The 25,688-nt window shown below is 44.0% G+C and overlaps 1 protein-coding gene and 1 non-coding gene across 2 annotated transcripts in view; both read right to left on the reverse strand.

The window, feature by feature from the left end:
* kpnb1 (karyopherin (importin) beta 1) overlaps positions 1-18,890 on the reverse strand; it is a 31,515-nt gene extending 12,625 nt beyond the window's left edge. Inside the window, exons 1-11 of the mRNA XM_037535473.1 lie at positions 18,628-18,890; positions 16,681-16,739; positions 15,651-15,833; positions 14,295-14,495; positions 10,653-10,805; positions 8,902-8,961; positions 8,720-8,809; positions 8,076-8,186; positions 6,751-6,852; positions 4,647-4,871; positions 2,116-2,307 (exon numbers count right to left, since the gene is read on the reverse strand). Of these exons, the coding sequence (XP_037391370.1) occupies positions 2,116-2,307; positions 4,647-4,871; positions 6,751-6,852; positions 8,076-8,186; positions 8,720-8,809; positions 8,902-8,961; positions 10,653-10,805; positions 14,295-14,495; positions 15,651-15,833; positions 16,681-16,739; positions 18,628-18,667 (1,416 nt within the window). The 5' untranslated portion in view covers positions 18,668-18,890. The remainder of the gene's footprint in view (positions 1-2,115; positions 2,308-4,646; positions 4,872-6,750; positions 6,853-8,075; positions 8,187-8,719; positions 8,810-8,901; positions 8,962-10,652; positions 10,806-14,294; positions 14,496-15,650; positions 15,834-16,680; positions 16,740-18,627) is intronic.
* Positions 216-341, reverse strand: LOC119262623. Its single transcript, XR_005129779.1, has one exon. It is a non-coding gene; the product is annotated as a small nucleolar RNA SNORA79 (small nucleolar RNA).
* Positions 18,891-25,688: the final 6,798 nt, after the last annotated feature.

Raw genomic sequence — 25,688 nt, forward strand, 5'->3', positions numbered from 1 at the left:
TAGCAGCTTTTGCTGTCTCATTAACAGGAGGTGGACTGGAAGAGAGTCAGTACTGCAATCATACTGGATTAACATCACTCCACAATTATTACTGTCCGACTGTAAAACTACACACACTGCAGATTCACAGTGGATTCAACCGCTCGTCGCCACCAGCCTAAATAAATATGACTGCAGCTCCATTAGGGCTTAACCCTACCAGTGCAACGTGGACAATGTGTTGAGCCCCTCAATATCCAGAGTGGACAGAAACACACACTGGGTTAGAGGGGCTCTTTAATCTGTGACGACCTAAAATCCTGACACGCCAAACTTCACAGCAGCAGGAGGAACAGTCGTCACTAAACGGCCCATTTCACCTTCACGTTTACATTTGTTAAGACCTCAGCTACAAAACGTGAGATTAAATTTAGATTTTTTTTTGGCTACACAGCAGCTGACCACAGTCCAGTAGCAGTACAGGCTTATATGAAGCCCAAGTCAGACCACACAGCCCAAAGCCCTGCGGCATTGTGAGCGTTAAGAGAAAATAATCACCTTGTTAAGAAGAAAGAAGGTAATTATTTTCTGCTAAATCTCTGAGGCAGAGCTACGTTGTAATCAGGGGTGTGTGATAAAATTCTCACTCGTCATATACAACATGCATCATGAGATTAAGGCATATACACAAAAAAATAAAATAAAAAAAAATCAGTAGTGCCCATTTATTAAAATACCATCTAAACTATGAATTCAGTGACTTGTATACAAGGTCATATACAGCACTTCAATTACACCCAATTATCCAGGCCTAGCATTCATGTTCATAAGACGGTTGATCGGGGTTCTGTAACTACTGACCATATCCACAATAAGCTTAGAAAAGCATATCAATGAGCGAATTTTAATTAAACTGTAATATGCAAATAAACCAATCACTCAGTGTTATACTGATGTGCTGTGAACCACCACAGATGTTCTCTATTTGTCATAGAAACATCTGCTGTTCAAGGTGTGTCCAGCTAAGACTAACCCTTTAGGGCAGGGGTCGGCAACATGCGGCTCTCTGACTGCCCTGTCGCGGCTCTACAGCTGAATCAGATCAGTATGTAATAATAAAATAATCCTCCTCTACAGTAAAATAAAGCTCTGCTGATCCTTCAACACAGTTTAACAGTAAATGGTCTTAAACGCTGGAGTTAATGTAGAACTGCTGATTCATCCTTTAACCCTGAAGATCAGCGCAGACGGCTGGTCACCATAGCAACACAGACGACAGTCTCACCCAGCTAGTAGCTACGAAACGGCAAAGAGAGAGATTTAGGACGGACATCGATAATCTGGACATGAATGGACTTTGTTTCTCGTTGCAGATTAAACGTATCGGAAAACCAGCTGGACTGATTATAAACACAAACACTACAAGGTTGCAAGGCTGAGGTCAGTTTCTCATTCACCAGATTCGTGTTCTAATAGTCCCGTTCCACCTTAAATGGTGCAGCAGTACATTCTGGCATTTCAGGCACTATTTAAGATGCAACGGGAAAAAATTCGAACAAGAAGCTGGCGAATGAGAAGCGACTTCAGCCTCGTACAAAGTTGAATGTCTAGAGACGTTTTACAAGAAACTGTTCGACTTTGAGAGATGCGAGAAAAGCGGCTACAGCTGAGCTAAAGCAGAGCAAAGTAAGTCGGAGTTTTTGTTTATATTATTTTTTTTAGTCTATACTAGAACATTAGCACAGACAGTACAATGGACAACGTTGTGGATTGATTTTTGTTGAAAGGACAAAAGGGTTGTTTTAATCATTTGGGTGGCCGACCCTGCTTTACAGGAACGGCTTTACGATAAACCGCGAAAGATGTGACCAAATCACTCAATGTTGAGATGAAACAATGAGTCATCAAAAATGTTGCAGGCCAATCGTTCAGCATCAACTGTTCACCAATATGTTTACCTACTGTAACGGATACTACAGATGCAAAGTAATTACCATATGGTATCTGAAAAGTGCCCTACAGCCTTCACGCCTCTTCTAAACCAACCCATCTATTGCTAAAAAGATAATTCAGCTCCATTTGGGAACAGTCTGAGCGAATCCGACTCAGTTTCGGCTTTAATGAGGTGGTGTTTACCCAGCAGACGTTGGAAGCCACGCGCGGCTCGGCCCCCAGCCCCTCTATCAGACACTGCAGCAGAGGAGCCAAATAAATCTCATTGATGGCGGCCTCGGGCAGCAGGTCACAGATTCGGCCAACTGTCCAGGCTGTGGTGTCTCTGACCACCACGCTGGGGTCCTTCATCAGCTCGATCAGGGTGGGCATCGCCTGCAGGGAGACAGACAGTAAGAGGAGGTCAGTGCTGTACAGGACATCCGATCCAACAGCGGGAAGCCTGGGGGAAAAAAAGGGAAAACTTTAGCAGTTTTATGGAAATGCTGACCATGCAGAAGATCTGACCATTTTTTCCACTTGCACTCCGTATCTTAAAGCCAGCAAATCTTACGGTGGACATGAATTGGTGCACGCATCTTTCCAGTGGGATTAGCTCACAGAGCCAACAAGTCAGTATCAATTATAAGTATTGACAGTTTTCTAACTTATTTTTTTGTCATTCAGAGGAGCAGGACGTTTGGGTGATGCAAGGTTATCACTTTAAAGAATTTAAATATAGATACACTAACCCAGGTGGACTGAGCACCAATTTCCCAACATAACTCTGCATCACCAGACATGAAAAATCAGATACCCACATCAGCCAACACTTACCATATTTATGCATTCCCAATTTTAAGAAAAAAAAAAATATGCTAAAGTGAGCCACACAGCAACACTGACATTGTAATACACTACAGGAAGCGTAGGGGGCGATACGGCTTCTACTGTTTCATTTAAAAAGCTCTATAACGTTCATATGATCCACACAGTCGCTCTGACAGACTGTAATACACTACAGGAAGCGTAGGGGGCGATACGGCTTCTACTGTTTCATTTAAAAAGCTCTATAATGTTCATATGATCCACACAGTCGCTCTGACAGACTGTAATACACTACAGGAAGCGTAGGGGGCGATACGGCTTCTACTGTTTCATTTAAAAAGCTCTATAATGTTCATATGATCCACACAGTCGCTCTGACAGACTGTAATACACTACAGGAAGCGTAGGGGGCGATACGGCTTCTACTGTTTCATTTAAAAAGCTCTATAATGTTCATATGATCCACACAGTCGCTCTGACAAACTGTAATACACTACAGGAAGCGTAGGGGGCGATACGGCTTCTACTGTTTCATTTAAAAAAAGCCTCTAATGTTCATATGATCCACAGTCATTCAGACAGAGGTTAATCTAACAACTTCAACCTATAACAACCTAACCTCTAGCGCAGCTTAAACTCAATACTAGGAGAGCAACAATGTATTGCACTGTTTCATTAATACAAGCCTTTCAGTTCAACACCTGGGGTGGGTTTCGTTCCACACATTTTTCAACATTGATACCTGAATGGAGACGCCATCATATTGAGCCAAACTATGAATTTTGTGAATCTTAACATCTCCACTTAACAGAGAAAGCAAAATATTAGTCACCCCAAAACCTTCTGTTGCTCACTCTCTCCCTGATGAGTCATCAATCACCATTAAATGTCTATTGTACAACAGTTGGATGCCAAAGCATGAATTCAGCTCCACAAATCTGGGCGAAAGACGACACAAACCACTTCTAAAGCACATCAAACTCGACGCTCTGTCAGTGTAGTGGCACACTGTACCTCAGCACACTGAACCCCTCAGCACTGACACCTGACTGGCTGCTGTGTTGCTAAGTAACGGGGATGAAGGGACTCCTGCCATCTCTCCCACCCAGAGAGCGCAGAGCCAGGCGATCAGCGAATATTTTAAATCTTGCATAAATGCTCTTCGGCCCACACCCTCTGAACCAAACATCTGAAAATAATCATGTCATGAAAATCATAAGCACTTTCTGTATTAAACGCGTAAACAAGCACAGAGAATGTTCTCACTGCATGTCCCCTACAGGAAAAGGACTGCTTAAAATAAAGACCATCATCGTTAGAACAGTGATAGCGTAGTTATTGAAACTCAGATGTACACAGTCCTCTTATTTGCTCAAACGTGATCTTACTTAAGCTTGATTGAAATGTGGGGGTCCTGACCACTGAAGAACAGGGTAACAGAGTATCAGAGAAACAGATGGACTACAGTCTGTAACTGTAGAACTACAGAGTCCAGCTATACAGTAAGTGGAGCTGATTAAATGGACAGGGAGCGGAGAAACAAGGAGGTGGTCAGAATGCTATGCCTGATCATGTACACTGAATGGTTCAATTCCTCTGTGATTGTAGCCTCTTGCTCGTATTCATACAACTCGTGGGTTCTCATTAAAGTGGAGGCTTTCGAGGGGAACTGGAGCTCCAGTTTGCTGTAGAATAAAAGCTTCACTAGAACTGTATTTAAGAGTCCAGTGGCAGCTGGGCTTCAGCCTCTGTTTCTAGAGATGGGTCAAACCACGAATAGGTTAACGGTCTTTAAAAAAAAAGTGTGGTATTTGAAAAGTTCAATAAAAAAAAGGAATAAAATCTAAAATGAGAAGAGCAAAATAGTCTTTTCCTGAAGTAAGTTTGGTTATCTGGTTATCACTCACCTGGATAACAAGGGGTTTGAGTTGATTGAGCTCAGGTCCTTCTAAGATGGATCCAAAGGCCATGACTGAGGCGTCACGGTAACGCCAGTCCAGGTGCTTGATGTTCTCTTTGATGAAGGGCAGAACGTGTGGCACCACGTCATCCTCGCAGCAGGTAGCCAACAGCATCAAACACACACCAGCCGCCTTACAGGGGTTCCAGTCATCGTCGTCATCATTCTCGTCCTGTTCACACAAAAGAAAACTAGGCTCGAGAACGCAGCGTGACCATCGGAGAGCAAATTCTGAAGTGGGGCAAATCAAGGAAGCACTACAAGGATCAATGACCAGTACAAGCCTTTACACAAATTAATTATTAAATTTGCTTAAAGGCAATACTTCTAGCACAATAAACAAAAAACACCCCACAATATTTCATGTTACTGATTTTTCGTTTAAGAAGGTAAGCTGCCGTTTTGTCTCATTAAAAGGTCAATAACGTTATTAACAAAGTGCATCAGATGATGTGACTGGCTATTTAGTACAATGAGTCACGTATAATCATGCAACGGCATCTTTTCCATCTCAAAATTGCAGCAGATCCAACGTAATTACTCAGCCGATTGCCCACACTGGCTAAAGCCTGGAGATTCCAGTCAGGTAGATTCCCAGTGTGTATTCCTAGAGTAAACCTTAATTCTGAACTGCTCTGCCCTCTTTATTTTCCTCAGAATGACTACATTAACCTTCATGCCCCCTAGTGCCTTTAAAGGCCACCTAAAGTCCTGAAAGCCCTGTTCTGAACTGAAAGTGAAAGAGTTCGCTCTTCCAGTCACACCCCTGAGAAGCTGCCGACTCGAGATGAACCCAGATAACCATCTGAGGAAAAAGTCATTGAATTTACGGCTTTTTAATCAACACCTGCAGAACGTACGAGACGGCTGGGTGTACGTATTTGATTCCTTCACAGCCTCAGGATACAGTGCACCATTCTGTCTAGAAACACAACTGCTGAAAGATGATCAGATCCCTTTACTGAGCTAAAGGTGTCATTACACTGAAGTTTACCTAATGGAAGAATCAGCAGTGATTACCTGGACTAGCTCAAATCTCCTACTGCTCTCTTAAAGTAAGGAACAGAGTCTGATGGACACATTTATGGACTAAGCCTAGTCATAGGCTAAACTGCAATACCAATGGTGTTTCACTATTAAAATCCCCATTTAGTACAGGCTTTAGCATAACCTGGGTCTGGGAGTCCAGCCCACAGCGCTTAATTTTTATAGGGTTTAAGTCTTTAATAGCTTCCTAGCTGATGCACCCGGTTACAATAATTGTTTTTTTTTTTTAAATGCTCTGTATGCTACATATATCTGCACCTTTTGATACCTTAGTCTTAGTTCTAGGAACTCTGTGGTATAAAACAATATAAAATATCCTCCCCCTTGAAAGATTAGCTCATTTAAATAAAAAAAATTTAAAAAATGTTTGGGGTGCGTCACCTTTGGTATCAACATTGATACCACTTAAATCACTAACTTCATTTAAATCATTTAAATAATTGTAACTGCTTTATACCTGATGTTTCATATTACTATCACAATCACCGCCACCTTACTATATTCTTAAGTACTTAAATCTGGTGTACATACTGTAAATTTCTCTATATTGTTTTAAATTATTAGTAAAGTGTTTATTTTTACATAAATGGCTGCAACTGTAACAACTGCAATTTCCCCCTGGGATCAATAAAGGAATCTGGATAATACTGATAAAAGTGCTACTGATTTCTTATTTACTGTATTTAAATTCTTTTTTCTTGCTTCCACTTTTAATTTTCAGTATATTGTGTACTGCATTATAAATATCACACTCATTTATTTGCTATAAGAAAAGACTGGAGAGGAAAAAAAAGGCTTCATATGCTATTTTGTTCACTGAAGTCCATTTTTATAGCCTGGCCTGATTAGATCTGAATATCTATAGATCATTCCATTATTAATCTAATAGTCTGACAGCCCCAATTCAAACCATGTGAACCTTTCTGCTTAACTGATTAAATACATACTCCCGCATATGAAGTGTGTGGTACGGTATGAAGTGAGGTGGTGTTTCAGAGGAGCACCTGTTTGGTGAGCGTCTGTGTGAGGATGGGCACCAGGTACTGCAGAGCTCCTTTAGCATAGAACTTGCTGGTGTGCTCTGGGGGTCGTCCTTGTTCTGATGCCTAAGAGGGGAGAAGAATGAGAGTCAGAATGAGGGTCGTAATGACACCAGAACTTGGCTCCAATAGCAGGTGTATCACAGAGATACAATCGGGGCCCAAAACGACCCTTTACTCAACTTCTTTGACCCTTAAAACAAGCATGGGGCAATTAAGACACCCAGATAATTTTAATGAAGTAAACTACATATTTATGCCCTAAAATTCTCTAGCTGACAATGTAACTTAATGTATTAGCATTACGTTTGAATGTGAGTACTAACATCTGTGAGGGTAAATATTTGCCCTTTTATTATTTTTAAATTCATCTCATCCCAGTCAGTCTAGCACAGACAATTTGAGTCATCTATAGGCAGAACAAAGCCAGTGTAAATGCGAGCCTATTTAAAAACAGAATTTGAAGTTACTACTGAATGATTTAGTAGAGATGCACCAAAATATGTCTTCAAAAAGAGAAAGCAGAAAAAGAGTTAAGCTATTAAAGAAGTCTGCAAAGTGTCAAAACCTCACAAATAATCTGAGTTGCCATAAATGAGAAACGGCAACTAAAAGCGCTGTTTTCTTTGCTCTCCTGTGTTGGCCGTTATAGTTCCTTAACAAGCAGCTTGCTGCTACGTCAGAGTAACAAACGCCTCATTTGCTGCTCCGTCTGCTGTAAGCCTCGCCTTCTGAAGTACGAACTGAGCCACAAAACTGCCACAATGTCAATGTCCTTAGCTCAGTTGTGTCAATTTTTGATAAATCAGTATTAATGTTGTTTTGTTCCAGCCGGTCTGTAAAGCTTCTTACAGCCCGTTTAGTTTGGCGAATGGTGTTGGGTTCATTTCTGGCTGATTCCAGGTTGTTCAGCTGTTCTTCTGTCACAGCTGCCTACTGAAAAGCTGCTCAGTGGTGACGACAGTTTGGGAATTTAGTGTTGTCTCGTCTTCAGAGTCGGACCAAATCGACCGTCAGTCAAACGTGACCTTAACAGTGTCCGTTTTCTGTTTGTGGCAAAGTAAAAACGTTCAGATGGCTCGAGAGTCTCCTATAGCTGTTGGAGTCGTTGCTTAGCAACGGCGTCTCAGTGGAGTGATAGTGTTTGTGAAAAAACATGCTGTTATGGTGAAACAACAGCACAGCTACAACACTTCTCAACCAATCAGCTCATGTGGCCAGAATTAACCGTTTCTCCTTAATGATGTTCACAGTGGGAACAGTGAGAGCAGAGCGCTCGGGGCACTTACCTCTGTGGCCTCGATGGCCAAATCCATTTCCTCATCACATACGTTGGACCAGAACTCGATTCCTTGTAAGGCAACTTCATCAATATCGCTCTTCATGGCTTCTATTGTAATCTAAACACACAGCCAGAAGACAGCAGACTGTTATAAACAGCAAATGCTCAGAGCAGCGGTGCATTCCCTTGACAGTGTACATCAAAGCCATAATACCCAAGACATTTAAAGCACCAATATGCTACATTTGAACTTTCCCCCCCCCTTGGGTCCCTTTTTCTTTGTGGTTTTATGTACAAAATGTTACAACAGAGTTTACATGACCATTTCCTAACTTCACCCCAGACTGTTTGATACTGTGCTTTTAAGGCTGATTTGAAAATGAGCTGTTCTGATTGGCTTTTCTGTGTTGTGCCTTATTCAAAAAGCAGCCCAACCTGAAACACTCCTTCCTCAGCATGAAAAGGCAGTCAAAGGCTGGAGGCTGGATGTGCACACGCGTTGGTTATTGTGGCATCACAAATCCAAAGCCAGCCGTTTTCAGATTAATTTCCAAAAATGATATTTTTTACTTCACCTGCTCTACAAACTGAGAAAGTTCCACGACGTGGGCGCTTTAAAGCCTAACAAGCTCCATCTAGCTGGACACTTACCGCAAAGAGTGCCGGCCCCATATACGTCTCCATGTATTGATAATATAAGGACATGATCTTCACCAGGTTCTGTAACGCAGCCACTCTAACCTGGTGAGGGAGGAGAATCCATCAAGTTACTACACTTTTCAAAACATAACACGTCCAATTTTTTGGGTGTAATCGGAGTCAGCGTCACTCACCCTGGTGTCGGGGCATTGTGTGGCTTCGCAAACAACCTGCATGATGAAGTGTCTTTCCGTCTGGGGAGGGAGAAAACAGACAAAACGATCAGAATACAGAGACGTTGAGTGTTTTCCAGTTTCATATACGTACCTGATGATTCAACTCAACCATCAAGCCTTTCAGGCTGGTATATTAGACCCGAGGAAACCAACCACACACACACACTAGGGTTACACTTTATTTGGATGGTCCCCTACAGATACTTACATCATTAACAAACTTTCAGGTGATGTTCAGTTGATCATCAACATTAAGGTTAGGGTTAGGAGTAGATGTAGGTTTTGCCATGAGGTTAGGTTTCAGGTTAGAGACAGATTTAATAAACTTTCACACTGAACTTGACGTTCAAGTTGCATTTAATGGATATTTAGCTTCCTCAAAGATATACTGAGCAATTGCAAAGCATCTACCGAGCACCATCCAAATACAGTGTTACCCACATTAGGTGCCTCTGACACTGATAATCAGACCATTAATCAGTGCCTGTCCTTGCCTCTCGTACTGTGCGACTGGATTCAGCTGTATGAATGTATGATCACCTTAGGAGACTAAACTTTGCTTAAATTTGTCTCGTGCAGGTGCGTTGGTACACCTCCCACAATAACAAGTAAAAACAACACTATACGTGCTGTGGAGAACATTATGAGCAGCTGCATCATCGCCTGGTTTGAGAATTGCGCCGCCTCCGACTGCAAAACCCTACAGTGAATAGTGAGAACAGCTGAGAAGATCATCAGGGTCTCTCAACCCTCTATCACGGACATCTACACCACATGTTGCATCCACTGGCATTGTGGACGATCCCATCCATCTCTCACTCAGACTTTTTTCACTGCTGTCGTCTGGCAGAAGGTACCAGAGCATCCGTGCCATCAATCTCAGGTTTTTAAATTCACAGGGACTGAACAAAGCTACCATAAAGACTAGAAAAGTTCTCCGTAGTTTATCGGTTATAGGTCCAGGTCTGCATAGGACAGCGTCTGGGCCTGGACTCAAGAGTGTGGTCAGCCTATTAGTGACCTCTGCTCTACACTCACACACTCCTCTTCTGATGCTCCACTTTAAGTACTACCTCAGTAACTGCTGTGCTCATGTATGTTATCTGACTGCATAAACTCAGATCACAGCATGTTAAACAATCTTTGCACCTTATTCTCACTACCCGAAGCTCAGAAATGAGTGCTGCACTATCCGGTCTGTTTACTGTGTCTAACGTCTGTTTTAATTATCGCATTTATTGTTCTGTTTCTAGGTTACATTTTTTTTTGCACACACGTTTGACGTTGCACTTTGTACCGTCTATTTTGTTCCATGTTGCACCGTGTTGGTATTGGAGGAACGCAATTTCGCTCCACTTGTGCATAGATGGAATGACAAAAACCTCCTGATTTGACTTTAAACAATAAAATAATTTTAAGATGACCTGTTAGCTGCGGACACTTAGACAGCAGCAAACTACTTTGCTTATATTCGTTGTACACTTGCAAAAATATGCGATATGCATCTTCAATACATGTACAGATCTTCAAATCTGGAACTTGAAGCCAGCTTCTAGCCCTGGATATTGTAGTCACCGGTAAGTATGGCACTAGATGGCCATCAGGCCCATCAGCAGCTCAGTTAACTACAATTAATTGCAGCTGATAATTAGAAAATTGCAGACCTCTAGAAGTGGAGCTTTGTGGATATAAAACCAAAGAAGGAGTACCTCCTTGTCAAAGTTGGCTTTGGTGAACTCCAGGGAGTTGAGAAGTGCGTTGGTGGCGGCAAGTTTAACGTTGTTGCTGGGTTCCTCTTTCCTCATGCCCTGGATGATTGCAGTGAGGATCTGATTGGCGCTGTCCTGGAGCTGCTCTGGGTCCTGAGAGAAAATAAACAAGAAACACACTGGATTAAATCTCAGGTAGAGGTCGTCAGAAACCTGAGCGCTACTGTGGCAGAGGTGACATCAAGCCTTTGGTGCATGACAAATGCACCAGATAAAGCAGGGAGCCAATCCTGGACTATGGTTGGAGCTCTCCAGGTCCATCACACCTAACTCAGGTAATGAAGGCCTTCAGGGACATCTGAATAATAAAGCCAGGTGGGTTGGATCAACTCCAGGTTGGTAGAGCTCCAGGACCAGGGCTTAGCACTCCTGCAGTAAAGGTTTTGCAGTTATGAGAAGCATGGGCCCAGTCCTGGAAGGCTTTCAGTCCAACTCAGTTTAGTTATACATCTCTGCTTAAACATACGACTCAGTGCAACAAATCACTGGAACACAGTCAACTAGAACCAGCAATTGCTGAACGCTTCTCCGTACTTACCTGGAGTTACTAACACAGCAGCTAGTCAATCGACACTGGAGAGGCGCTTTTGTAAAGCAATACATTAGTGCTCATACTCATATACTGGTTCTGAATTCACTGCCTGATGACAGACGGTGTTTTATGAGAGTTTAGAGAACTTCAACTCCATTCATGGTGGAGGGAGACATGCAGGGCGCTGTGCGGCAAAATAGTCCCCAAAGAAAACTCATTATTCCAGAATTTCCACTGTTTTCCATCATCAACATTCCATATGAGCTCAGAAGACTCGTGTAGGTTCTCTGGTGGTTCTGGATGGTAAATAAAGTGTCTGTATCTGTGTTGTAGCCATGGCGACGTCTGGTTCCCATCACCACCACTGTAAAGACGTCTGAACCGTTTCACACCAAACCCTCTGAATCTGTGTTTACAGCTCAAACACTGTTAGAAAATATGAAAAATTGGTGGAATTTGGCTGAACACCAACATCGATAAAGGCATGTTCCAACTCCGCTCTAAAAGCAGCTTTACTTGGTTGTCATTTCATTGCTGAAAATCAAACTGACATTGCTCGCAATAAACCCTTATAAAAATGCTTGTCAGTTGTCAAAACACAACGTAGGTGTAGCAATTTGTTTAAGCACAGTGTGCACAGATAATTTGTTACATGCCACCAAATTCCCATTTTCAGACACTTTTTAAACAACCGGGAATTACAACGTTCTTTTGATGCCTGCTGAACGATAAAATGACGGACCCAAACCATCAAACAAGAACAGCAGCCAGCAATTCCTCCATCACTACAGCTCCAACGCCACACTGCTTATTCTCAAACACTTCAGCTGTTAACTCCTGAGCTTAGATCAGATAACTTCAGCGAAGCACAGCAGACAACTGCTGGTGAAAGTGCTGATCGTTCTTTTCATTTCCAAAAGAAAAGCACTGCCACTGTAGTCTGCAGCGTCCCTCTGCAGTATAAACACCCTGCAGAGTGCATTAACGGCCAGTGCTGAGTGCTGTAATGAGAAAAGAAAACATTCCTGTAGTTGCTCATTAAAATGAATTCACTCGCCTTACGACAGGCTAAAGATGTCGTGAAGATGGGAGTAAATTTACTTAATAGCCTGTATTAGCAGACAACAGATTACAGTCATCCATTTGTCCCCTTTTTGACCTCACTAATGACAAACTGAGCATCAGGAACTTTCAATATCAAACCTTCTAAGGGTAAACGACTGTAGGGGAGTCTGCAGGCAGAGAGAGATCAGTGTTAATTATTCAAGATGACGAAATCGTGTAAGCAAGAACCTCAAACGTGAAAGTTGGTTTTTTTTTTAATACCAGCAATTTTAAAAGGAAAAAAAATGTGTGTGATTTAAACAAACATTCTGGTTCTACTGGGTCTTTAGAGCTGGGCTGTGCAGCTCTGGATAAGAACCATCGCTCCACTTGTTCTCCCCCCGTTTTGTATTTTAATATTTTATCCTAACGTCGCTTGGTATCTGGTGTCAATCAGAGGATGAGTGGTTCCCCTTTTGGAGTCTCGCTCTTAGGGAGCTTTCCCCTTGCCATTCATGGGGGCTTAGACATGGATTTTTCTGTAAAGCTGATTTGTGGCAACTTGTAAGCGCTACACAAATAAACTTTGACTTGACGGTAGTTACTTAGTTTCTCCTCCACACTGACGTGACTTGGGCCCCACCCTAGACCTTCTTTTAAAGTTCAACTAAAACTACACCACGTAATCAACCACAAGAGGGGCATTTGACAGTCACCACTATCTTGTGAACGCAGTGCATCACAATCAGCCGTATCTAGTCTCATTACAGAAACCTCATCTCTTTAGTCTTATGTTAAGATCTGATGGGTCAAGATAAAATTTCACAAACTTATATTAAAGAATCTTATTACATTAGTAATTATAGTTTATCATACAGAATGTTCTCAAGTTAGGAAATGGTAAATAATTCAGCTGAAGTCGACAACCAAGCACGAAACGCGCCCATCTGAGAAGTGAACACATTGAAAATTTAGTGAAACTAAAGTGTGAAACTTTGTTATGAATACTGTGAGAGCGCCCCCTGCTGTTTAATAGGCATCACCGCGTCGCAGTTTCAGTCTCCATTTCCCAAGCACACACTCCGCTCTGTAGCATCTCCCTGCCATCAGTGTGATATACAGGCTGGTTTTCAGCAAATTTAACACATACATGAAAGGTAACTGGGAAAACATGTCCGGGACTTAAAATGCAGAAATTAAAACCAGCTGGCAAACTGACTAGTACGCAATATAAACTTATGTAGCATCATAGGCTAGTTATAGTTGACTAGTTATTCTGACTGTCACAGCTGCCTGAACAGACAAATGGAAGATTACGGGGTTATCCTAAAGTTAGTGTGTCATGATGACCTGGTGTTTCTGGGGCTACGCAGACTCAAACTCACCACAGATGCTGCTTCTCACGTCACTGAGCTTCTCAGGCATCTCAGATCATCATGATAAGCTGCTAACAGCGGTCAGTGTCTTCAGTCAAAAACCATGAATACACTTAACAGCAGCCACTGGTTTTCACTGGTAGCAGTGAGTGATTCTCAGTGTTGCTCTGATCAGCCTCTAAGCCCTCAGTTAACATTGAAACACTTCTCTCCAATGACAGGCTGCCCCCTCCGTTTCTATACTTTTATTACTTTATATTAACTGCAAAATCTTATCCTATGTTCAAACCGCTCTTTGTGTTCGGCGTCTCGTGTTGACCAGAAAAGGATGGGCTCCCCTTTTGAGCCATGGATCCTCTTAGTGGTTCGTCCTCTGAGGGAGTTTTACTCGGGGCTCAAACCCAGATTTTCTGTAAAGCTGCTTTGTGACTATGCTTGATATAAAAGGAACTCTACAAATAAAATTATATTTGACCAAAAAAAAGATAAGAGGTAGGATATTCCTGCGACACGACCCCCGGTGATTATCGGCTAATGCCTGAGGTGGTCATAAAAATTCCTGTATTTCAGAAGAGCAGCATGATTAAGCGATTTCGGGCTTTAAAAAAGCAGGGGGGGGGGGGCACTTACAATGTCCTGGCAAATGTATCCGATGGCCTCCAGCGTGGACTCCTTCATGTGCTCCGTGCTGCTGGGGTCAGTGACGTTGGCGACCAGCTGGGGAATGAGCTCCGGCCACTGCCTGACTGGAATCTCGGCACACGCGATGCCCGCCACACACTGCGAGGCCGAGCTGGGCCTGTACGTCTCTGTGCCCAGAGTCTGCAGCACCTGCAGAGCAAAGCGGAGAGAAAAAGGTGAGCTGGAGAGAATTTACCTACATTAAAAGGAATCCTGCAACGTTTAACATCTCGATCCATTACCAGACAGGCTCAGCATCTTCAACTGCACTTCTGATCCATTTCACATCTGCCTTTTGACTCTTACCACATTTTAAAAGAAACAAATAAAAGAAGCATAAATAGCCCCGTTTAAGTAGATTTAGTGCCGCAGATTTTGATAAATCGAACCTTAAAACTAAATATCAGGATGTATATCTTGGGAAATTGAAAATATACACAACAGCACATTATATTATCTGCCATACTGCCCATCCCACGGCACGCTATAGACAGGAAACAGATCAGAGACATGAACATACAGCAACTGTACAGAGGACATCAAACGGGCACAACTTACATTAACAAACATTAACGTAAAGCACATTCTCAGCCTTTCATTTATGCAATATTGATGCAAGGAATACATAAATATATAGAATGAACCAGTGTGTTTAGTTTACTCACTGGATACTCTCAGAGCTATTACGTTTCAATTTGTACACATTGTATACTGTATTGGTGAGTAATGAGGCAATTTTATCTGATAATTTATCATAATATCCTTTTCTGAGCATTCTCTGGATACCGTCGGCTCACTAACCAACTTGGAGCATAAGTCCCATGTAGCTGGGCTTGCAGTGCAGTGATTGAAACAGAATGGAAGTCATTGTATTTATAGTTTATCACTTTAATCACGACACTGCTGTGGCTTTTCTCTGTTTCGCCTTAGCAAAACTGAAATGAAAAAAACGTCACCAGGAACTGCAATACGACATTCCTGAATTACAGCACTGTCCACTCAACTCTCAGTAGTTTATGATCACCGCCACATTTTTAATGTCATTACTGTAACTTGCATAGTAAGCGAACCTCCTGCTTTACCCTTTATTATATACCATGCTTACCGTGCACATTCAGACCTGGGAGCAATCGAAATACCTCGAATGCTGTGCAAAGAAAAGAATCAAACAGACCCCCGCAGGACCCTTATGTACTCTGTACTGTCTATCTGTACGACAGTTCCTCTTCACAACGCCACACATTGGAACAGAAGCAAGAAATGACGTCGTCCACATTTAAAACGCCGCAGGAAGAGGCTCCTTACATAGTTTTTGATCTCCCTGCGGGCGTTGCCGTCGATGGCCAGCCATCTCTGCTGGTACTGCGCTTTCACGTCAGGGTCCTTGGATGTGAGGGAGTTTTTCACCTGCAGGCCAGCAGCGACTCGGGCTACCTGGGTGTTAGCAGGATTGGCCAACACCTTGGAGAGCTCCACCAAGAACGTGGGCTGCAGGGGAGAAGAACGAGAGCTGAATTACTGCTGACAGAAGTTATTTCACAGGCAACACACCCTGAAAAATGTTTACTGTTTATGTTATGTACTGTTTATGCTCACTACGATGTTGCAGCTACTGTTATGATAGTTTAACATGGGTCAATACTGCCTAATGTCCGGTGCCTCTGACCACAAAGCTCAAGGGCTAGATGGCTACTTGTGTCTGTGTTGGTCATCTTGGCCACGCTGGTCCACCTGGCATCAGATGCTGTTTCATTGGCTAAACTTTGATAATCACCAGAATGAGGTCTTAAATGATAACAATGGTGTGGAATGACGTGCAGCAGCTAAACAGCATCTAATTAAATTAACCAAGCTCAGACACCGGTCAGTGCGGACCACCTTGGCAGGGGTGAGCACCACTGTCACCACAAAAGTAATGATGTTAATAATGTAAAGGCTTTAATAGATCATTCCTCTTTCAAATCAACCCACTGAGCAAGCGTCTGAACCGTAAAAATGCATAACAATCCACCTGGCAACAAATTCAAAGGCCAGAAAACAACAGACTTGGCATTCAGAAGAGAAAAATCTGATATTTTATACGATGTTGAACAATAAAGCTTCCAGTCTGACCGGTTTAATGGATCACCGCAGACATCGACCGCACACAGGCATCTGCAGCAGGATCCGAGGTTAAATTCAGGGGATTAGCAATCACAGTGATATGGGTGTTAACAGGGGCCCAGCGGTCTGCTAACGACGAGGCTCCATTCAGGAGCAACAGTGTGGAGGCTGCTTTCCACACGCTGTGGCCAAAAATACCCTCTTTACCTTCTCATCAACATCAGAAACTTACCAAGTTCTCGATCGCCGCCTGCTCCAAAAACTTCTGCGCAGCCTCCAGCTCATTTCGATCTGTAGGAAATGAGACAGAAGACACTTTAAACCAAATCTGCAGTCTGAACTTCACCAGGCTGACCAGCTACAGTGTTCTTAGTCATATAATTTTAAAAAATTAAATACAGAGTTGGAAAATATCGCAATATTTATGTTATTGTGATGAATTACGCCAGAATATAATACAACATGCTTTTCTGAACTGATCGTGTATGTTGTTAGCACTTGTAGACACTGAGCAAGGGCAAGTTTCATTATACAGAGAGCAACATCAGCCTCATTTAACTTGATTTAGTGCAACAAAGTACGGCAAATATTTAATAAAAATCTGCATTTGGTGGCGTTTGTAGCACCATCGGCTTCTTTTTCTCTGTGCCAACTGACCCCAAAATCAAAAAAGCATCGCACCGTCATGCATAGTCATATTTTTGCCATCTACATTCATAAAAAGACAGTTCCTCAGGGGTTCTTTAGTGAGGAGAACGGTTCTTTACACGGTAAAACAGCTCCTGAGACTGATGAGTGAGTTACAATACAGAATATATATACACTATTTTTATAGCTCGACATCGCAACAACAGAAGCCCGGTTTTTGGTGCAGAACCATACACAAACACATTCTCCATGAACCCTAAGAACCGTTTCACCATGCAAGGACCCATTTAAGTTAAGCACTCAGATGGTTCTATATAAAACTCCCGGCTCCAAACAGAACCGCTCCCTGTCCTACAGAACCACTGAACCAAACCTTTAAAGAGTGTAGAACTCAGTTCTAAAGAGAACCACTCCCTTTACTAAAGATTTTTTTTTTTTAAAGAGTCTAGATCTCATTGTAACCCATTGTACCCCCTCCCTCTCCTCCGCCCCCCCCCTCCCTCCCTCCCGCCGGCTATGAGCTCAATCTGCCCCGGTATCCGCTAACGTTAACACACCCGGTACAACCGCGCCTCCAACACATCCCAACACAAAACACAGCGGTTAAAACACGCGCACACACACACAGAGGTCTCCATGAAGGAGATACCGGGTCGGACGATCGAACCGGGCCGATGATCCTCCTTTAGAGGCTAAAACCGGCGCGAATGGGCGCCCATAAACTTTTAATTAGCCGGCTAGCCGCTAGCTTTAGCACGTTAGCCCACCGGCTGGCGACACAACTTCCCTGATAAACGTTAAATCGCCCTGCACCACAAAAACAGCGCCCAGGAAGCGCCAACGACCATCTGGACATTTTTCCCGAGGCCACCGAGCCGCCACGGCGCCTCACGGCTGCAACATAAACCCAAACCTGCAGGCTAACAAGCAAAAAACCCGCGCTAGGCTGGTTAGCCTAGCATAGCGGGCTAACATGCTAACGGGCCGGCGTTCGCGACCTCACAGTTAACGCCAGCTACCGCGAGTAACCGCGACCGAGTCAGCCTAGATGTAAAGTTTCCCGACTTAAACAGGTTATTAATCCCGAGTTATGTGGTTATTTTACCCAACAAGTTCAACCCCAACCCGCTCTGCGTACGAGCTAGCGGAGCCAAGTTAGCACATCCGCCCCGAGCCTACTCACAGCGCTCTCGCCAGCTTCTCGCTCGAATTTCCCCGTTCCACCTTAAACGGAGCAGCTGGTATTCCGGCGCCCGGCGTACCGGTGTGCAACCGCCGCGCCGTTTAAGGTTGAACGGCGGAATTCTGAACGAGAAGCTGGCGAACGGGAAACGGACTTGAGCCGGGCCTCAGCTTATTAGCATTAGCATTAGCGGCAGCATTAGCCGCCTTGCTAGCGGAGCCGAGCCCGAAGACCGGCTGTCAGCCGCCCGGGCGGGGAATTTCGCCCCGATTTCTGCGGGATTTCGGCGAACGTGGCGCCGCGGAGCAGCCCGGAGGGGACTCGAGAGGCTGTGAGTTGAAGCGGCACCTGGAGAGACGGTTTTCTCGAGGATCGTTATCAGCTCCATCCCGGATTAACGAGCGGCACTAACGCGCTGCGGATCAGACACTAAAGCACACTCGGGGAATCTCCCGCCCTTTCTCCGCTCTCTGCTCGCGGCCGCTTCTCCGCTTCTCCGCTGGTTTGCTCGGCTGGGTGTTCGTCGCTCCGCGTGCTCCGTTCCGCTCCGCTCCTCGCTCACAGCAGCTCGCGCTCTGCCCCGCGTGCGGAGGGAAGAAAAAAAGGCCCGCGAGACTCCCGCGGTACGATCACGCGCATGCGCGGTGCGGCACAAATAAATAAATAATTGAACCCTACGCCCTCCGCGCGCGGCCCCGTGACTCAGCGTGCGCGCTCCCCGAGCGGCGGCGATTGGTTCTCAAAGGCGATTTAACGATTCATTTGAATAAGTGTTCGAAAATAAATACGTTATATTATTATTATTATTATTAATAATAATAATAATAATAATCTATGCTGATGTGTTTATTTGATGTTTGTTTATTTAATATTTTATGACTTGAATTATTATATAATTAATGCTCTCTGTTCATAACTGTTTTCCACAGTATATACTTCTTCTTTGTAGGGTGATGATGATGATGATGATGATGATGACGATGATTTTTGTCCGCTAACTCATTGTGTGAGCTTCACACAATCATCATTAAATGATAAATGTTTTTCCCATAAGACTGTGTGGGGTGCAAAAGTTTGTGCGAGTTTGAATGAGTTCCATAACAACGCCCTAGCAGCCACCTGGGATACCATAGCAACCACCTAGCAACACCCTAGCAACTGCCTGGGACGCCATACCAACCGCCTAGCAACACCTTAACAAACACCTGGGATACCATAGCAAACATCTAGCAACAGCCTAGTAACCACTTGGGGTACCACATCGACCACCTAGAAACACCCTTGAAGCTACTTGGGATACCACAGCGACCCTGGCAATTGCCTGAGACGCCATACTACCCACCTTGCAACACCCTAGCAACCACCTGGGAAACCATAGCAACCATCTAGCAGCCACCTAGCAACAGCTTAGCAACTGCTTAGGATAACATAGCAACCACCTAGCAACACTTTAGCAACAGCCTTGGATACTATCCCAAACACCTAGAAACACCCTAGCAACCACCTGAAATACCATAGCGACCATCTAGCAAAGACCTAGCAACAGCTTAGCAACCACTTGGGATACCATAGTGACCATCTAAAAACCACCTAGCAAGAGCTTAGCAAACACTTGGGATACCATAGTGACCATCTAAAAACCACCTAGCAAGAGCTTAGCAAACACTTGGGATACCATATTGACCATCTAAAAACCACCTAGCAACAGCTTAGCAACCACTTGGGATACCATAGCAACCACCTAGCAACACCCTAGCAACCACCTGGGATACCATAGCAACCACATAGCAACACCCTAGCAACTGCCTGGGATACCATAGCAAACATGTAGCAACATCCTAATAAGTTAATGTAAATATTATTCCAAGCAATAGTGGAGAATCTCTATCAGTCCAATCATGAAATTTGAATGTCATGTAAACTGCAGCTGTCTCGCTCTGATGATGTAGAAAAGGAAAAGTGAACAAAATAAGGGCACATTTTTATTTAGACAGCGTATTTATGATGTGATGACACTTCACACCAGACAACCTGAATAACACTGAACGAGTAATGTCATTTAGAAGAGCACAGTGGTCAGTATGAGGGTGCATCATGCACGTGTGTGAGAGTCTGCGGCTTTGAAACAAACAAGAAACAAAATATTCACTAACGCGAGCCACAGATCACACTCAGCACAGTGACGGCGTCGGTTTAGTCTGAACAGCCCTACAGATCCACACCGCTCGAGCCCTGGGAGCCCGATTAACTGATATTCCAGCCAATATGTTGCGGAGCTTCCTTTCGCTTGATGGTGGCAGCAAACCTACAATTAACTATAATTAATTTACTATTACCATGATCATTAATTTACTGAAAGACATTCAGTCATGATTCCACACAGACAGTGCAGTCGACATTATGAAACCCAGCCTGGACAATAAAAATTCAGGCGATAATACATCTTTGTGTTTTTCATATTTTGCATACCGTATATTTAAAATCACTCACATATAATATTATTATATATTATTGCGGCACAGAATGATCAGCCCTCGGGTATTTAGACAAACAAACAGATAGATAAACAGACAGAGTGTAATATGCAATGTTTATGACTATATAAACACAGTATCAGTGCAATATGCAATACTTATGAATATATAAACACAGTGTCAGTGCAATATGCAATACTTATGAATATATAAACACAGTGTCAGTGCAATATGCAATGTTTCTGAATATATAAACACAGTGTCAGTGTAATATGCAATGTTTCTGAATATATAAACACAGTGTCAGTGTAATATGCAATATTTATGGATATATAAACAAAGTGTTAGTACAACATAAAATATTTATGGATATATAAACAAAGTGTTAGTACAATATAAAATATTTATGGATATATAAAAGTGTCAATGCAATATGCAATATTTATGGATATATAAACACAGTGTCAGTGTAATATGTAATGTTTATGAATATATAAACACAGTGTCAGTGTAATATGCAATATTTATGGATATATAAACAAAGTGTTAGTACAATATAAAATATTCATGGATATATAAACAAAGTGTTAGTACAATATAAAGTTATATTGTATAATTATATATTATAACGCTAAAGGTTAAATATAAACGCTAAATATTATATATAAAGGTTAGCGGTAAAGGAGGAAGCGAGGGAGAAGGACTGATGGAGGTTAGCGGTAAAGGAGGAAGCGAGGGAGAAGGACTGATGGAGGTTAGCGGTAAAGGAGGAAGCGAGGGAGAAGGACTGATGGAGGTCAGCGGTAAAGGAGGAAGCGAGGGAGAGAGAGAAGCTGAAGGAGCAGGACTGATGGAGGTTAGCGGTAAAGGAGGAAGCGAGGGAGAGAGAGAAGCTGAAGGAGCAGGACTGATGGAGGTTAGCGGTAAAGGAGGAAGCGAGGGAGAGAGAGAAGCTGAAGGAGCAGGACTGATGGAGGTTAGCGGTAAAGGAGGAAGCGAGGGAGAGAGAGAAGCTGAAGGAGCAGGACTGATGGAGGTTAGCGGTAAAGGAGGAAGCGAGGGAGAGAGAGAAGCTGAAGGAGCAGGACTGATGGAGGTTAGCGGTAAAGGAGGAAGCGAGGGAGAGAGAGAAGCTGAAGGAGCAGGAGTGATGGAGGTTAGAGGTAAAGGAGGAAGCGAGGGAGAGAGAGAAGCTGAAGGAGCAGGACTGATGGAGGTTAGCGGTAAAGGAGGAAGCGAGGGAGAGAGAGAAGCTGAAGGAGCAGGACTGATGGAGGTTAGCGGTAAAGGAGGAAGCGAGGGAGAGAGAGAAGCTGAAGGAGCAGGAGTGATGGAGGTTAGAGGTAAAGGAGGAAGCGAGGGAGAGAGAGAAGCTGAAGGAGCAGGACTGATGGAGGTTAGCGGTAAAGGAGGAAGCGAGGGAGAGAGAGAAGCTGAAGGAGCAGGACTGATGGAGGTTAGCGGTAAAGGAGGAAGCGAGGGAGAGAGAGAAGCTGAAGGAGCAGGACTAATGGAGGTTAGCGGTAAAGGAGGAAGCGAGGGAGAGAGAGAAGCTGAAGGAGCAGGACTGATGGAGGTTAGCGGTAAAGGAGGAAGCGAGGGAGAGTTGTTTAAGATATCAATTAAAATTGATGTTACATTTAATTAATTAATATTTGTCTCTTTGATCATGAACTTGTCACCGAGCTTATTAAACATGCTTACAGAGCAAATCCCTCTGTGTCTGAGACTGAACTGTAATCTGTGTATCTGAGTGAGATTTTCAGGCCTTGCAGCTGGACTAGGTGAACAGACAGCACTGACCCCAGTCCCTCTGCCTGACCTGTGGATGGACACGGTGATTAAGTCACACTGGCTCTGTGTTTAATACAGACTGCAAACTGGCTGATCTACCGTGAGCCGATTTGGCCGAAGAGCCATTTGTGATACATTTTCTGAGAGTTTCTGCTCTAAAGGTTGAAGATGAACATTTTGGGGTCATTTGAAAAAATCAGCTGGGGTCCATGACCACAGACCCCCTACATACAGGCTTAGCCCCCGTCCATGAGCCTGTAGTAACGTTAGCAATGTAATGTCTTTGTCTTTGTGTTTGACTGGCTTTCACTCGTGTTATCTCCTGTATCTGACTCGGTTAACTAGAACACACAGTTTCTCGGCTAGCAAGAACATCCAGTTGCCTGGATAGCTAGAACATCCAGTTCCTCAGCTAGCAAGAGCATCCAGTTCCCTGGCTAGCTAGAACATCCAGTTCCCTGGCTGGCTAAAACATCCAGTTCCTTGGCTGGCTAGAACATCCAGTTCCCTGGCTAACTAGAACATCCAGTTCCTTGGTTAGCGAGAACATACAGTTCCCTGGCTAGCTAGAACATCCAGTTCCCTGGTTAGCTAGAACATCCAGTTCCCTGGCTAGCCAGAACATCCAGTTCCCTGGCTAGCTAGAACATCCAGTTCCTTGGCTGGCTAGAACATCCAGTTCCCTGGCTAGCTAGAACATCCAGTTCCTTGGCTGGCTAGAACATCCAGTTCCTTGGCTGGCTAGAACATCCAATACCTCTGCTGTTTCCTCTGCTGAGGTTTCTTCACTCTGTTTTTGGGTTTTAGTTTAATTTCATTCAGAATATTTTTCTCTCTGATGTTCAAACAATAGAACCTTTTGTCATTCTTCAATAGTCCTATGTCTCTCCCCCTCTCTCTGTGTCTTTCCATCTCTCACTTTACCTCTCTCTCTCTCTCTCTCGCTCTGTCTCTCTGTTTATTTCCTCCTCTTTATCTGTCTGTCTCTCTCTCTCTCTGTCTCCCCCCTTCCTGTCTCTATCTCTATGTCCCCTCCCTCTGTCTGTCTGTCTGTCTGTCTGTCTCTCTCTCTCTCTCTCTCTCTCTCAAATAAGTTTTTTCCAATGTTTTAAAACAAAACAGTAGAATAAAAGCCTGGAGGCGAGGTGGGGTGTGTGGAGTCAGTACAGCTTAGAACAGATCATTTCAGTGGATTATGGTTCAGTTGTGTTCCCTGACTAAAGGCACTGAGATGGAGCCTTGATGGTTCCATCCCAGTGACGAGAGGGGAGCTGACCAAGAGACAGTCTAGTACCTTTATTTCTGAGAGTGTAGACACATCAGTGTGTTCAGCTCACAAGGGATAACAAAATGCCTCCCTTACCGGTCACATCATAGATGTCGAGTCCGGGCTCCTGCAGAGCCATTTCAACCAGCCGGACGTTCTCTTCTCCAGAGCTCATGCTCTCGTCATCTTCTCCAGAGCTCATGCTCTCGTCATCTCTTCAGAGCTCATGCTCTCGTCGTCTTCTCCAGAGCTCATGCTCTCGTCGTCTTCTCCAGAGCTCATGCTCTCGTCGTCTTTTTCAGAGCTCATGCTCTCGTCGTCCTCTCCAGAGTTCACACTCTCATTGTCTTCTCCAGAGCTGATGCTCTCATTGTCTTCTCCAGAGCTCACACTCTCATCGTCCTCTCCAGAGCTCAAGCACTCGTCGTCTTCTTCAGGGCTCACGCTCTCATCGTCTTCTCCAGAGCTCACGCTCTCATCGTCTTCTTCAGGGCTCACGCTCTCATTGTCTTCTCCAGAGCTCATGCTCTCGTCGTCTTTTTCAGAGCTCATACTCTCGTCGTCCTCTCCAGAGTTCACACTCTCATTGTCTTCTCCAGAGCTGATGCTCTCATTGTCTTCTCCAGAGCTCACACTCTCATCGTCCTCTCCAGAGCTCAAGCACTCGTCGTCTTCTTAAGGGCTCACGCTCTCATCGTCTTCTCCAGAGCTCACGCTCTCATTGTCTTCTTCAGGGCTCACGCTCTCATCATCTTCTCCAGAGCTCACGCTCTCATCGTCTTCTTCAGGGCTCACGCTCTCATCGTCTTCTCCAGAGCTCACACTCTCATTGTCTTCTCCAGAGCTCACGCTCTCATTGTCTTCTCCAGAGCTCATGCTCTCATCGTCTTCTTCAGGGCTCACGCTCTCATATTCTTCTTCAGGATGTCTCGTCTGCAGGACCACTGAACACAGTTCATCTACTTTGTTTGTTTTCAGGACGGCCTGATTTAACACATACAACTCCTCAGAAACGGCAATCCTCCTCCATTTCAACACATCTGAAGACAGGCAGCCAACACTGACAGAAAACAACAACTCTCAAAAATCCCTGCATCAGGCGCAGTCTGGACAGTCTGTCTGCAGCGTGGAATGTGTTGGTTTTTTGCTTTGTCTTCTGTTCACAGTCAGTCAGACCTTCTTCTTCCTCTTCTCCTTCTTCTTCTTCTTCTCCCCCGACTTTGCAATCATTGGCATTTCCATCAGGCATGCATCTCTCCTTCCCCTCCTCAACACTTGTACACTCTTCTTGGATGATGCTGGAGCAGCAGGACCCGAGAATGCCATGCTGTAGAAATGCAGTCATCACGCTTTTGCTTGCTGTGAGAAGCAGCTCCTTCAGTTTCAGTCGTTTCAGACTGTTTGTCCACAGGAAACCCGGAATTCCCTCATTCTGCAGGGTGCTCTGAATGAATGAACGGTAGCTCCACTTTCTTAAAGAGTCTCCGCCTGAAGGACCATTGTCGTCCATCTTGTAGGTCCATGGTTCCCACAGACAGGAACAAGGGGTTGTAATAGTCTGACCGCTGCACGGTCCTCCCTTTTATACATTGTTTACGTGAAGAGAACCTCAGACACCTACTCACCTGTTAGTCACGCATCAAGCACTGTCTATCAACCATGCACCCCCACATCCCTCCACCTCGCCATTGCATTATCAGCATTGCATCAGCACATTCCTTACATACTTTTACATTACATCATATGCATCATGGGAAAGCATTCAAGCTACCCCAACCACCACCCCAACCCCAGCTCTGTGGGAAAATTACATCATGGCAAAATATTCTTACTTTTTCCCACGCCTTGCAAATCCATAATTCCGTGGGAATTTT

Source organism: Pygocentrus nattereri, chromosome 27 (genome assembly GCF_015220715.1).
Source record: "Pygocentrus nattereri isolate fPygNat1 chromosome 27, fPygNat1.pri, whole genome shotgun sequence".
NCBI classification, from domain to species: domain Eukaryota; kingdom Metazoa; phylum Chordata; class Actinopteri; order Characiformes; family Serrasalmidae; genus Pygocentrus; species Pygocentrus nattereri.